The following is a 15,417-nucleotide window of genomic DNA, read 5'->3' as shown; positions in this document are numbered from 1 at the left end:
ATATATTTTTATGAGTTAGGCTCTTCATTTTAAAAACCAGATTAAAAGAAAATATCCATCTAATTTTGTGCAGAAGTATTCATCAGTGCAACAGCATGTAATTATTACACCTTAACACTTGCAGTGACAGGACTTTACAGTGACAGCACTGTTGGTTATGCCCTTTGTCTGCATCTGTCACTTCCCCAGCCCCTCCCCCAGGCTGGCAGCCCACCCTGTGAAGCATCAGGCTTTGCAGCAGATTGACTTGTCTTTATGTCCTTAAAGCTTTCAGAACAGACAATCACTTGCTTTCCAGAAAGGAACTAGTATAGGCATCCCTCAGTGCTATTGTGGGTTCAGTTTCAGAAAACCAGAATATAGTGAATATTGCAGTAAAGTGAGTCATGTGAATTTTCTGGTTTTCCAGGGCATATAGAAGTTATGTTTACATTATACTATACCCAAGCATATGTACAATAGCATTATATCTGAAAAAAAACAATGTACAGACCTTAACTTAAAATATAAGGTACTGCTAAAAAACATTAACCATCATCAGAGACTTCAGTAAGTCATAGTAGTAATATAAAAGATCATTGATGTTACAGATCACCAAAGTAACTGCAACGATAGTGAAAATGATTGATATATTGTGAGAATTACCAAAAGGTGACAGAGACATGGAATAAGCAGATGCTGATGGAAAAATGGTGCCTATAGACTAGCTCGATGCAGGTTTATGACAAGCTCCCAATTTGTAAAAAACGCAGTATCTGGGAAGCACAATAAAATAAGGTATGTCTATAGTTCTAAAACAAGCAATAAAAATAAGATTGCCTCAAAAATTGAAGGTTTGGGAAAGAACATTATTTGTGATGTTTTTGCTACATTGAAAGCCAACTGGTAATTAGAAGCTCTAGAATAACATACAAGCTTTACACCTGGGGTGAATGGAGCACAGAGGACAATCCCCAACCCTGAAGCTGGAGGATGCCTGTCTCTTGGTGCCCTGAGGTCTAATCCTTTTATTCCTATCAGAGAAGTCAGCAACCACAATCAACTCAGACTGAGATGTAAACACAGGGCCAAGCTTACATCTCTTGGTGGGACCTCCCCATGACATCACTGATGACCTCAACCAGGGAATCTTAAACTGAAGGTCTCCCAACACAGGAGTGGGAAGAGCGGTCTACGGCCATACCACCCTGAACGCGCCCGATCTCGTCTGATCTCGGAAGCTAAGCAGGGTCGGGCCTGGTTAGTACTTGGATGGGAGGAGTGGGAAGAGCAGCTCCACAGTGACGGGTAAGATCCTTTCCTGGAAACAAGGTCATTCATCACAAAGGTGACAGGCTCCGAATAGAACCTTTGCATTTCCCTTCTCCCTCCATCTTCCCCATTCACTCAGATGCTCAGTCTCTGCACCCAGAAACCAGTGTCAACCTCTCTCTCTGCCCTCAGACCCCATGTTCAATCCATCACACAGTCCACTTGGCTCCACTTCCTTATCTTCCCCAAGTCCCACCATCTCACCATTTCCACTGCAGGCACCTTAGACTAAGCCAACAGTCTAGAGAGGGCACATTCTAAGAGAGTGAAGATTGAATCTGGAGAACTGAAAGACCATCAGTGTGATTTTAGCTGTAAAGGAAGGCGGGAGAGCAGAGTGGGACAAAACTACAAAGTTGGGGAGGGACGGGCTGTGCACTGCTCATAAACTACTTTAAAGATTTGTTCACAGACATTGACCAAGAGAGAAAAATTTGAGGTTATAGAAATTTATAACCTCCTTACAAGGAGATATTGGTAAGTAAAAGATGCTTGCTCCTTGGAAGAAAAGTTATGACAAACCTAGACAGTGTATTAAAAAGTAGAGACATTGCTTTGCTGACAAACACCCATATAGTCAAAGCTATGGTTTTTCCAGAAGTCATGTATGGATATGAGAGTTGGGCCATAAAGAAGACTGGGTGCCAGTCGAAGAATTGATGATTTTGAACTGTGGTGCTGGAGAAGACTCTTAAGAGTTCCCTGGACTGCAGATCAAACCAGTCAATCCCAAAAGAAATCAACCCTGCATATTCACTGGAAGGACTGATGCTGCAGCTGAAGCCCCAATAATTTGGCCACCTGATGTGAAGAGCCAACTCACTGGAAAAGACCCTGATGATGGGAAAGATTGGGGGCAGGAGAAGGGGATGACAGAAGGTGGGATGGTTGGATGGGGTCACCAACTCAATGGACATGAGTTTGGGTGAGCTCTGGGAGATAGTGAAAGACAGGGAAGCCTGGCATGCTGCAGTCCATGGGGTTGCAAAGAGTTGGACATGACTGAGCGACTGAACAACAAACCAGTAAGTAAAGCATTTTAAAAAATGAATGTATTTTGATAATATCAGGAAAGCTGACTGGTTCAGAGGGGATAGATGTTCACATCTGCAGATCAGGTGCTGAGTGATAACTCTTTAGGACTGATCAACTGACATAGCCTCCAAATTCTGTCTTTCTTCAGTTTCCCTAACCAACCACACATTTCAAGCTGACAGTATTTTTAAGAATTAGATAATAAAAATTATCTGCTACCATGAATGTCATTAATGCTGCAATACCAAAAACCAAAAATAAATATTCACTGTACATTTAGGAACAAAGAATTTAATTGAACAGAGCCTTAATTGAGCTGGAGATCAAGCCATCTTTCTGCTGCTATGTCTAAAGCCTGACAAAGGGCTTGAAACAGGTACATTTCACAGCATCATTTATTTGTTATGGAAAAATGGTGCACTGGGGGACAGTCTTTGAAATACAATGTTGGGAGGTAAGACCAATAAAGTGACAGGTAAAAAATAGAAATAAAAGGCTACTTTTCCAATTAACATTCAAGAACACAAAATGAAGGAGTAAGGATGCCTGACACAAAATATTTCTAGAAATGAAGAGTCACTGTTAGGCAATCTTGGATGCCACCCCATCTCTCATGAAAGTCTGCAGGTAGAGCCTGCTTCCTACTGTGATGTCTAGTCCAGGTAGCCAGACACACTGCTTAGAGCCTAGAGCGTCCCTTTGGTTGGGGATGCCCCACTCCTGTCGTCTGCCTCCCCAGAGCTCACTCTTGTGCACGCCCAGCTTGGGGAGTGAGGCTACAGGCACTGCCTCAGTGCTGACAGCCTGGTATCTACTCAGTGCCCCACTGATGATCCCACACGACAATGCATGTGAAGTAGGACAGGAGGTGATATTCCAGAAGCTGCCCAAGAAGTCAAAAGAGATGGTACTATTATCCTTAGACATAAGGAAATATGTGGGTATTACTGACCACTCATTAGTGACTATTTCCTGTTTTGTATGGACCATCAAAATACCTTAAAGTATCTTGCATTCCTTGAGATTATTTGCTGCCAAAGTTTTCCCTTTGAGGAATGGTTTTCTTATGTTATAAAGCCACATCCCATTTCTCATTTATTGAAACTGAGCAAGCAACAGAGGGAAAGGACAAGGAAAGAGATAAAATGAAAGAGAGAGAGAAAAGGAATAGATGGAGGAAGGAAATAAAGTTAAGGAAGGAAATATTAAATTACTAAGGAAGACCCAACCAAACCTGAAAGGAAGATACTAGACAGATAACCAGAGATCAAAGCCTGGAGCCTGCCGTGTGTGCAGAACAGAGCTATTGTGTAAGAAACTTGGGGGTTGTTTATTTAGTCTCTCATCCCTGATTTGCCTTTCTTTCCAAACTGGCATCTGTGATGCAGAAGCTGGAATCTCTGCCAGTCACTTGAGTTCAGACTCTTTTGCCAGGTGGCCTTTGTTAGGTCCTGCCAGTAGGGGGCACTAGAGGGAGACTGAAGGTGGGAAACACAGCTAATGTTCTACCTGATTCTGCTACTAGCATCACCTCAGCACTGGGACCTGACTCCAGGGCCCAGCTATTAGCACATGGAGAACCAGCCCCATGCTGACCCCTCACAACCGGACAGTGACCTCTCCTTGGAGGTCTGAGCATCAATTCTTTAGGGCCTCTCTTCCACGTTTTCAGGTCTGGAGATCTGTCTGTGGATATGTTAGCTGCTTTCTAAAATCATTACCCCACTGTTTCTTTTTTCTAGCCCTCTAATCCCTATGTAATACATTTCTTATATTACATCCTTTCAGTTAAAAAATACTGTTTTTCTCACTAGGCCTTTTCTTCTCATGGACTCCTGAGAAATTCTACAACTCTAGCTATCAACCTCCTGGCAGTCTAAATTAGAGTCTATTTTTTTGATAAGGGAATCTAAAAATGCTGAAACAACTATGACACAGTGAAAATGACTGTATTCTACCCCACTAAAATATGGAGCTATACTTGGATTTAGAATACTTTAACAGTCAGCCATCATAAAGAAATGACAATTCAAATAAACTTTTAATATGAAAATATAAGATTATTGGATATATTATTTAATAGTACATTCTAAAAGTATAGGTAAGTACTTGAGTAATTTTCAGGAATGAGACAAGAAACTAAGAGAAACATTAATGGAGGTTCCTATCAAATTTTACAAGGAAGGATACATTGAAAATTGAACATAAATGGAAACAGCTAAAATGGTGAGGGTCTTACCATTATCCATTCACAGTCAATAATGGTGCTCAACCTGTGTGCAATGGTCAGCACAGTGCACTTGGCAAATCTCTTACGAATTTTTTTCTGTATTAACTCATCAGTTCTAGAAACAAAGAAGTTGATTTAGGTTCAGTAAAGAAAGGAAAAGCAGACTTAAGACTTAAAAATATCCTATGATATTTTTACAATGTTTTTAAAAATCAATACTTTAACATATAGTTTTGTTCCTAAAAACTAAGTATAAAAATTCTACTCAGAAATTTACTATTTTTCATAAAATGATGGAAAATTAGTCTTCCCTCAACATTGCTTGAAACTATCAGGAGCTGGATTTAGGAATTCAGCTCTCTTAGGATGCCTCATAACAACATTGACACCATATAACATGTCTTGGTTTTATTCTTTGTTTTCTGGAATTAATATTATCAACAGATATCCATGAGGCCAAGTGAGCACTTAGAAACATTTCAAAGATTCACTAAATGTTTTCCATTTACCACATTTACAAGTCAGTTCAAGATTTCCTGGGGCTCCGCTCCATACCTTGGATCCACGTATGATGTGGCTTTGTCAATAATCAATATCTGATTTTTCCTGAGAATAGCCCTGGCAAGGCACACCAGTTGTTTCTGACCGACACTCAAGTTCAATCCAGATTCTGCTAATTCAGTATTCATCTTAGCAGGAAGACCTTCGATGGATTCTTTGAGTTGTACCTGTGGATACAGAAAGAATGACATTTTTCTATGCAAACTGTTCCTGAAGTAGACAGCCTCTTAGACATTAGAGCTTTGACATCCTCAGGACTTCTTATGTATCTTACATGTACAGCCAGGTGATGGGGAGAGCTCCTTCCAATGAGTGTTCACTGAGAAAGATGGTGGAGTCAACTCAGGACAGCAAGATCTCAGTGTCCCCCATTCCCACCACAGGACATCCACCAGAAACCCCACCTAGGGGTTAGTTAAGGAAGTCTCTCAAAAAGTGAAGCTATTTCTCCCAATGTGATTTAAACAGAAAAGTTAAAAGGATCTTTATGGTTGGGTCAAGTTTCCCAAAGTACATTTTGCATAGGAGTTGGTACACTAGAGAAACTTTGAAAAATTTTACAGAAAATCTGGTTCTCTGAAGATACAGTCTTATTGGCCCTTTACTATTTTCTAAAGTTTAATATATTCAAGTTTCAAACAATGGCAAACTGCCCCTTAGGAATCCTGGAGCCCATTCTAATGATGGTTCTTTTCCAAGTTTAATCCTATAAATAGTGGACCAATGAAATGCATTTTATTCAGTGTCATAAATGCATTGTAGTGAATGAAAATGCATGAAAATAAAACACATTTTATTTTCCCCAGCATATGGATATAGGTTGTTGTTGTTCAGTCGCTGAGTCATGCCAACACTTTGCAACTCATGGACAGCAGCACACCAGGGTTCCTTGTCCTTCACTATTTCTTGGAGTTTGCTCAAACTCATGTCCATTAAGTCAGTGATGCCATCCAACCATCTTGTCCTCTTTTGTACCCTTCTCAACCTGTCTTCCATCTTTTCCAGCATCGGGGTCTTTTCCAATGAGTCGTCTCTTCACATCAGGTGGCCAAAGTGTTGGAGCTTCAGCTTCATCATCAGTCCTTCCAAAGAAAATTCAGGGTTGATTTCCTTTAGTTTTGACTGGTTTTATCTCCTTGTGGTCCAAGGGACTCACAACAGTCTTCTCCAGATCCACAGTTCAAAAGCATCAGTTCTTCAGCTCTCAGCCTTATTTATGGTCCAACTTTCACACTGGTACATGACTACTGGGAAAACCATAGGTTTGACTATGTGGACATTGTCAGCAAAGTGATGTCTCTGCTTTTTAATATTCTGTACAGGTTTGTTATAACTCCTCTTCCTAGGAGCAAGCGTCTTTTAATTTCACGACTGCAGTCACCATCTGCAGTGATTTTGGAAATAAAGTCTGTCATTGTTTCCACTATTTCCCCATATATTGCAATTAAGTGATGAGACAGGATGCCATGATCTTAGTTTCTTGAATGTTGAGTTTTAAGCCAGCTTTTTCACACTCCTCTCTCACTTTTATCAAGAAGCTCTTCAGTTCCTCTTCTCTTTCTACCATTAGGGTGGTGTCAGGTGCGTATCTGATGTCACTGATATTTCTCTCAGCAATCTTGATGCCAGCTTCATCCAGTCCGGCATTTCGCATGATGTACTCTGCATGTAAGTCAAATAAGCAAGGTGACAACATATAACCTTGACGTACTCCTTTCCCAATTTGGAACCAGTCTAAATTGTGGCTTGGAACCAGTTGTTCTCTGTGTGGTTCTAACTGTTGCTGCTTGACCTGCATACAGGTTTCGCAGGAGGCAAGTAAGGTGCTCTGGTATTCCTATCTCTTTCAGAATTTTCCACAGTTTGTTGTGATCCACACAGTCAAAGGGTACAGTGTAGTCAATAAAGCAGATGTTTTTCTTAAATTCTCTTGCTTTTTTGATGATCCAATAGATGTTGGCAATCTGATCTCCAGTTTCTCTGGCTTTTCTAAATCCAGTTTGCACATTTCGAAGTTCTTGGTTCATGTACTGCTGAAGCCTAGCATGAAGGATTTTGAGCATTACCTTGCTAGCATGGGAAACGAGTGCAATTGTGTGGTAATTTGAACATTCTTTGGCACTGCCCTTCTATAGGAATGGAATGAAGACTGACCTTTTCCATTCCTGTGGCCACTGCTGAGTCTTCCAAATTTGCTGGCATATTGAGTGCAGCACTTGAACAGCATTATCTTTTAGGATTTGAAATCAGTTCAGTTCTGTTCAGTCGCGCAGTCGTGTCCAACTCTTTGCAACTCCATGGACCACAGCACAGCAAGCCTCCCTGTCCATCACCAACTCTCAGAGTTCACTCAAACTCATGTTCATTGAGTCTGTGAGGCCAGCCAACCATGTCATCCTTTGTTGACCCCTTCTCCTCCCATCTTCAATCCTTCCCAGCATCAGGGTCTTTTCAAATGAGTCAGTTCTTTGCATCAGGTGGCCAAAGTACTGAAATTTCAGCTTCAACATCAGTCCTTCCAATGAACACCCAGGACTGAGTTCCTTTAGGATGGATGGGTTGGATCTCCTTGCAGTCCAAGGCACTCACAAGAGTCTTCTCCAAAAGCACAGTTCAAAAGCATCAATTCTTCGGTGCTCAGCTTTCTTTATAGTCCAAATCTCACATCCATACGTGACTACGGGAAAAACAATAGGCTTGACCAGATGGACCGTTGTTGGCAAAATAATGTCTCTGCTTTTTAATATGCTGTCTAGGTTGGTCATAACTTTCCTTCCAAGGAGTAAGCATCTTTTAATTTCATGGCTGAAGTCACCATCTGCAGTGATTTTGGAGCCCCCCAAAATAAAGTCTGCCACTGTTTCCACTGTTTCCCCATCTATTTGTCATGAAGTGATGGGACTGGATGCCATGCTCTTAGTTTTCTGAATGTTGAGCTTTAAGCTAACTTTATTGCTCTCCTGTTTCACTTTCATCAAGAGGCTCTTTAGTTCTTCTTCACTTTCTGCCGTAATGGTGGTGTCACCTGCATAACTGAGGTTATTGATATTTCTCCTGGAAATCTTGATCCCAGCTTGTGCTTCATCCAGTCCAGCATTTCTCATGATGTACTCTGCATAGAAGTTAAATAAGCAAGGTGACAATATGCAGCCTTGATGTACTACTTTTCCTATTTGGAACCAGTCTCTTGTTCCATGTCCAATTCTAACTGTTGCTTCCTTACCTGCATACAGATTTCTCAAGAGGCAGATCAGGTGGTGTTGTATTCCCATATCTTTCAGAATTTTCCACAGTTTATTGTGATCCACACAGTCAAAGGCTTTGGCAGAGTCATAAAGTAGAAATAGATGTTTTTCTGGAACTCTCTTGCTTTTTGATGATCCAGCAGATGTTGGCAATTTGATCTCTGGTTCCTCTGCCTTTTCTAAAACTAGCTTGAACATCTGGAAGTTTACGGTTCACGTATTGTTGAAGCCTTGCTTGGAGAATTTTGAGCATTACTTTACTAGTGTGTGAGATGAGTGCAATTGTGCAGAGTTTGAGCATTCTTGGGCATTGCCTTTCTTTGAGACTGAAATGAAAACTGACCTTTTCCAGTCCTGTGGCCACTGCTGAGTTTTCCAAATTTGCTGGCATAGTCAGTGCAATACTTTCACAGAATCATCTTTTATGATTTGAAATATCTCATCTGGAATTCCATCACCTCCACTAGCTTTGTTCATAGTGATGCTTCCTAAGGCCCATTTGACTTCACATTCCAGGATGTCTGGCTCTAGGTGAGTTATCACACTATCGTGATTATCTGGGTCATGAAGAACTTTTTTGTACAGTTCTTCTGTGTGTTCTTGTCATCTCTTCTTAATATCTTCTGCTTCTGTTAGGTCCATACTATTCCTGTCCTTTATTGAGCGCATCTTTGCATGAAATGTTCCCTTGATATCTCTAATTTTCTTGAAGAGATCTCTAGTCTTTCCCATTCTATTGTTTTCCTCTATTTCTTTGCACTGATTGCTGAGGAAGGCTTTCTTATCTCTCCTTGCTCTTCTTTGGAACTCTGAATTCACATGGGTATATCTTTCCTTTTCTCCTTTGCTTTTTACTTCTCTTCTTTTCACAGCTATATGTAAGGCCTCCTCAGACAGCCATTTTGCTTTTTTGCATTTCTTTTTCTTGGGGATGGTCCTGATCCCTGTCGTACAATGTCATGAACCTCTGCCAATAGTTTATCAGGTACTCTATCAGATCTAGTCCCTTAAATCTATTTCTCACTTCTACTGTATAATCATAGGGGATTTGATTTAGGTCATACCTGAATGGTCTAGTGGTTTTCCCTACTTTCTTTCTTTTTTTTTTTTTTTTATAGTTGATTTATAATATTGTATTAGTTTGAAGTATACAGTAAAGCTGTTTAGTCATATTACACACATATATGGGCTTCTCAGGTGGTGCAGTGGTAAAGAGTCCCCCTGCCAATGCAGAAGACACAAGAGACACCAGTTTGATCCCCGTGTTGGGAAAATCTCCTACTTTCTTCAATTTAAGTCTGAATTTGGCAATAAGCAGTTCATGATCTCAGCTACAGTCAGCTTCCAGTCTTCTTTTTCCTGACTGTTTAGAGCTTCTCCATCTTTGGCTGCTAAGTATATAATCAATTTGATTTCACTGTTGACCATCTGGCGATGTCCATGTGTAGACCTTATCTTGTGTTGTTGGAAGAGGGTGTTTGCTATGACCAGTGCGTTCTCTTGGCAGAACTCTATTAGCCTTTGCCCTGCTTCATTCTGTCCTCCAAGGCCAAATTTGCCTGTTGCTCCAGGTGTTTCTTGACTTCCTATTTTTGCATTCCAGTCCCCTATAATGAAAAGGACATCTTTTTTAGGTGTTAGTTCTAGAAGTTCTTGTACGTCTTCATAGAATCATTCAACTTCAGCTTTTTTCAGTGTTACTGGTCAGGGCATAGACTTGGATCATCATAATATTGAATTACTTGCCTTGGAAATGAACAGAGATCATTCTGTCATTTTTGAGATTACATCCTAGACTGCTCTTTTGTTGACTATGATGGCTACTATGTTTCTTTGAAGGGATTCTTGCCCACAGTAGTAGATATAATGGTCATCTGAGTTAAATTCACCCATTCCCATCCATTTTAGTTCGCCAATTCCTAAAATGTTGATGGTCACTCTTGCCATCTCATGTTTGACCACTTCCAGTTTGCTTTGATTCATGGACCTAACATTTCAGGTTCCTATGCAATATTGTTCTTTACAGCATCAGACCTTGCTTCTATCACCAGTCACATCCACAACTGTGTGTTACTTTTGCTTTGGCTCTGTCTCTTCATTCTTTCTGGAGTTATTTCTCCACTGATCTCCAGTAGATTATTGGGCACCCTACCAACCTGGGGAGTTCATCTTTCAGTGTCCTATCTTTTTGCCTTTTCATACTGTTCATGGGGTTCTCAAGGCAAGAATACTGAAGTGGTTTGCCATTCCCTTCTCCAGTGGAGCACGTTTTGTAGAACTCTCTACCATGACCCATCTGTCTTGGGTGGCCCTAAAGGGCATGGCTCATAGTTTCATTGTTAGACAAGGGTGTGGTCTGTGTGATTAGATTGGTTAGTTTTCTGTGATTGTGATTTTCAGTCTGTCTGCATGGAGACGGATAAGAGGCTTATGGAAGCTTCCTCATGGGAGAGACTGAGAGGGGGAAATTGGGTCTTGTTCCAAAGGGCAGGGCCATGCTCAGTAAATCTTTAATCCAATTTTCTGTTGATGAGTGGAGCTGTGTTCACCTATTCACAATAGATCAGTTGGAATTCCATCACCTTCACTAGCTTTCTTCATCATGATGCTTCCTAAGGCCCACTTGACTTCACACTCTAGGACGTCTGTCTCTTAGTGAGTGATCACACCATTGTGGCTATTTGGGTCATTAAGACCTTTTATAAAAATAGTTCTTCCATGTATTCTTGCCACCTCTTCTTAATATCTTCTGCTTCTGTTACATCCATACCGTTTCTGTCTTTTTATCATGCCCATCCCTGCAGGAAATGTTCCCTTGGTATTGCTAATTTTCTTGAGGAGATCTCTAGTCTTTCCTTTTCTATTGGTTTCCTCTATTTCTTTGCACTGATCACTTAGGAAGGCTTTCTTATCTCTCTGTGCTATTCTTTGGAACTCTGCATTGAGATGCGTATATCTTTCCTTTACTCCTTTGCCTTTTGCTTCTCTTCTTTTCTCAGCTATTTGTACGGCCTTCTCAGACAACCATTTTGCCTTGTTGCATTTCTTTTTCTTGGGGATAGTTTTGTTCACCACCTCCTGTAGAGTGTTACAAACCTCTGTCCATAGATCTTTAGGCACTCTGTCTATCAGAACTAATCCCTTGAATCTACTTGTCACTTCCACTGTATAATTTGTAAGGGATTTGTTTTAGGTCATATCGGAATTGCTTGTGTTTTCCCTACTTTCTTCCATTTAAGCTTGAATTCATGATCTGAGCCATAGTCAGCTCCTGGTCTTGTTTTTGCTGATAGTATAGATTTTCTCCATCTTTGGCTGCAAAGAATATAATCAATCTGATTTTGGTATTGACCATCTGGTGACGCCCACGTGTGGAGTTATCTCTTGTGTTGTTGGAAGAGGGTGTTTGCTATGACCAGCATGTTCTCTTGGAAAAACTCTGTTAGCCTTTGCCCTGCTTCATTTTGTACTCCAAGGCCAAAGTTGCCTGTTACTCCAGGTATCTCTTGGCTTCCTACTTTTGTATTTCAGTCCTCTATGATGAAGAAGACATCTTTTTTTGGTTTTAGTTCTAGAAGGTCTTATAGGTCTTCATCGAACTGTTCAACTTCAGCTTTTTTGGCATTAGGGGTTGGGGCATAGACTTGGATTATTGTGATACTGAATAGTTTCACTTGGAAATGAGCCAAGATCATTCTGTTATTTTTGAGATTGCATCCAAATGCTGCTTTTGGATTCTTTTGTTGACTAAATTTTTGTAACCAAACAAAAATAAATTGGAGACTTGAAGCCAGGCAGCATGGGCATAAGTCTTGCCTGGCTGTGCCAACTGGGCAAGTTCCTGAATCTACTCTATCTTAGCTTCCTAAACTCTAAGTAAGACTATAATATCATAATTATAAAGATGTGTACCTCCTAACATTGTGAAGAACATTAAATGATGACTCATTTAATATTGTAGAATTTGTAATAGATCAATAGATATTGCCCATTATTAATAATGCTATCAGCTCACCCCTCTTCATGTTCTGCTTCACTTTTCTCCTTTGCATGTATCAGCACTGAGATTTCATTACATATGCACTGGCTTGCTTTTCAACTTCTCCAGGAGAATTTAAGCTCCAAAAGGATAGACATTTTGTCTCTTGATGACTGTGATAGCCCCAGAATCTGAAACACTGCCTGACAAGCTCTCAGTAGATATTTGTTGGCTGGATGAGGTTGGGCTTCCCTGGTGCCTCAGTGGTAAAGAATCCACCTGCCAAGCAGGAGACTTCAGTTCAATCCTGGGTGAGAACACCTGGCTAAGGAAATTGCAACCCATTCCAGTATTCTTGACTGAGAAATCCCATGGACAGTGATGCATGGCTGGCTGTAGTTCATGGGGTTGCAGAAGAGTCAGACGTGACAAACAGCAACAACATGAATGAAGGCATAAGTGACTCTAATTGTGTGACATATCTGTTTCTGTAAACTAGAAACTAAATTCATATGGATAAATAATTTATATTTAAAACTGTTTTCTTATTAAGTGTAACTGTAAAAAGGATATAATCTTATAACCATTGACTGGCTCCAAGACATCATATCACACTAAACAAAGGAAAGCACTGAAAAAGTTATAATTTAAGGAAAATAGAACAAATAATTACTATTCAAAACTATACATCTCAGTATAGAATACCTCAGATTATTTTTGAGCTTGGGGAAATAATAGAATATAGCAAAACTGAAAAGTAATAAACTGGACTTATAAGGCCCCTGTCTCTATCATCACTGTGTGCACTATATGTAGTAGGTGCTGACGCCCCTCAGGAGGTGAACACAGTTGTCAGGTGGTTTCCACATTTTGTGGAACTTTCTTACTTTTCAAAAAGAAAATCTGGTGTGGGTCAGAATGAGACACTGAAATGCAATCAACAAATGGGGAAGAGCTTTTACTAGAGCAGGGCCAGCAGTGAAGGAAGTTCACCTAATACAAAGCCCAGGGAAATGGACTTGTGACCTGTGGCCACCGCAAGGACTGAACCACATGTTTCCTGCTGCAGAGGCTGCTGATGCCCAGGTTTCTGTATTTTGGTTTCCTGTGTGATGAGACACATTTGTGTCCTAACAGAGACACTATCAACATCAGACATTTAACTATGATTTCTTCCCAGTTTTGACAGGACATTTTTGTTATTGCTTAGTTGCTAAGTTGTAGACCTTATGGATTGCAGCCCGCCAGGTTCCTCTGTCTATGGGATTTCCCAGGCAAGAAGACTGGAGTGGGTTACCATTTCCTCCTCCAGGGAATCTTCCCAACTCAGGGATCAACCCCACTTCTCCTCCATTGCAGGCAGACTCTTTATCACTGAACAACTGGGGAAGCCCCCATACTCTACTCTTAACTCCAAATCCCAGTATGTAAGGTGTTTTGTTTTTGCTTTTAATAGAAACGACGCATCATTGATTCATTTCCAGAGTTTTATCTACTATGACCTTTTAACCTCTGAGTGATAAAGTGCCTCATCTTCAGGCACTACTCATGTTGTATTTTTGGAGCTGCCTGTGCTTTCTAGCACCGCAATAGCACCAATTTCTGATGAACTTTTATCAGTTTACAGTAAGTTGGCAAATTTTCAGTACATGAAAAATGTATTTTCAGCATATGTAGAAAAATAACCAAAATGAGACAGGCAGCATCCATGGGACTGTCTTCCTTCTGAATGTCCCTTTCTGCCAAGGAAGAAGGAAGAAACTAGAGGACCTCAAAAACATTTCTAAGCCATCTTTTCCTTTTAATTGAAGTTCATAAGGAGGAAAACATAGTGGTTCCCTCCTATTCATTCTCAGGTTAACTCTGTGAGTTTGGGTTCACCTATCAAGTTAGGCATCATTTACAAATTAATAACTAGGGTTTCTGGTTCACTTAAAAACTGACTTCATTGATTTAGTGATACCTATTGATGAGGGTGAAGGAGGAGAGTGAACAAACTGGCTTAAAGCGCAACATTAAGAAAACTAAGATCATGGCATCCAATCCCATTATTTCATGGCAAATAGAAGGGGAAAAGATAGAAGCAGTGGCAGATTTCTTCTTCTTGGGCTCTAAAATCAGTGCAGATGGTAACTGTAGCCTTGAAATTAGAAGATGGTTGCTTCTTGGCAGGAAAGCTATGACAAAACTAGACAGTGTGTTAAAGAGCAAAGCTATCACTTCGCTGACAAAGGTCCGTATAATCAAACCTTTGGTCTTCCCAGTAGTCATGTACAGAGGCGAGAGCTGGATGATAAAAGAGTGCTGAAGAATCGATGCTTTTGAACTGTGGTACTGGAGAACACTATTGAGAGTCCCTTGGAAAGCAAGGAGATCAAACTAGTCAATCTTAAAGGAAATCAACCCTGAATATTCTCTGGAAGGACTGATGCTGGAGCTGAAGCTCCAATATTTTGGCCACCTGATGCAAACAGTTGACTCATTGGAAAAGACCCTGATGCTGGGAAACGTTGAAGGCAGAAGAGGGAGACAGAGGATGAGATGGCTGGATGGCATCATCTATTCAATGGACATGAACTTGGGCAAACTCCAAGAGATGGTGAGGGACAGGGAAGCCTGGCATGCTGTAGTCCAAGGGGTCACAAAGAGTCAGAGATGACTTAGCAACTGAACAACAATAACTTAGAGTGATAAATCACCCCTTTATCCAGATCCTCTAGGAATTATTTCTTTATCACATTTGTATGTTTTTCAATGAATGATTTGGTAAGTTTTCTTTTAAAATAGTCATAAGGAATCAATTCCTAGAGAAACGTAACGATGGGATGATTTCTCTAAGTGATATCACCAAAGCTAACAGCGTTAATTCCAGAAGCAATACATGGAAACCACACACTTGACTTTGTGAAGTAAACTCACATTTCTTTCTTTTTATAGAAAGTCCAAAATGTAGTTTAAATAGAAGTAGATCTTAGTATTATCTACTACTTCAGCATTTTTATGATTTAGATTGCCTCTCTGTCCATGGAACAATATGTTCTAAAATTCTAGAGTAA

The 15,417-nt window shown here is 40.4% G+C and overlaps 1 protein-coding gene across 2 annotated transcripts in view; it reads right to left on the bottom strand.

The window, feature by feature from the left end:
- LOC122687096 (ATP-binding cassette sub-family C member 4-like) overlaps positions 1-15,417 on the bottom strand; it is an 860,243-nt gene that overhangs the window by 15,347 nt on the left and 829,479 nt on the right. For both annotated transcript variants that reach the window (XM_043892534.1, XM_043892535.1), the window contains 2 exons: positions 5,132-5,304; positions 4,586-4,691 (listed from right to left, as the gene is read on the bottom strand). In XM_043892534.1, the coding sequence (XP_043748469.1) occupies positions 4,586-4,691; positions 5,132-5,304 (279 nt within the window). The remainder of the gene's footprint in view (positions 1-4,585; positions 4,692-5,131; positions 5,305-15,417) is intronic.

This window comes from Cervus elaphus, chromosome 30 (assembly GCF_910594005.1).
Source record: "Cervus elaphus chromosome 30, mCerEla1.1, whole genome shotgun sequence".
Classification (NCBI taxonomy): Eukaryota; Metazoa; Chordata; class Mammalia; order Artiodactyla; family Cervidae; genus Cervus; species Cervus elaphus.
The sequence above is the reverse complement of the archived record's forward strand: the minus strand, read 5'-3'. Positions and strand labels throughout refer to the sequence as shown.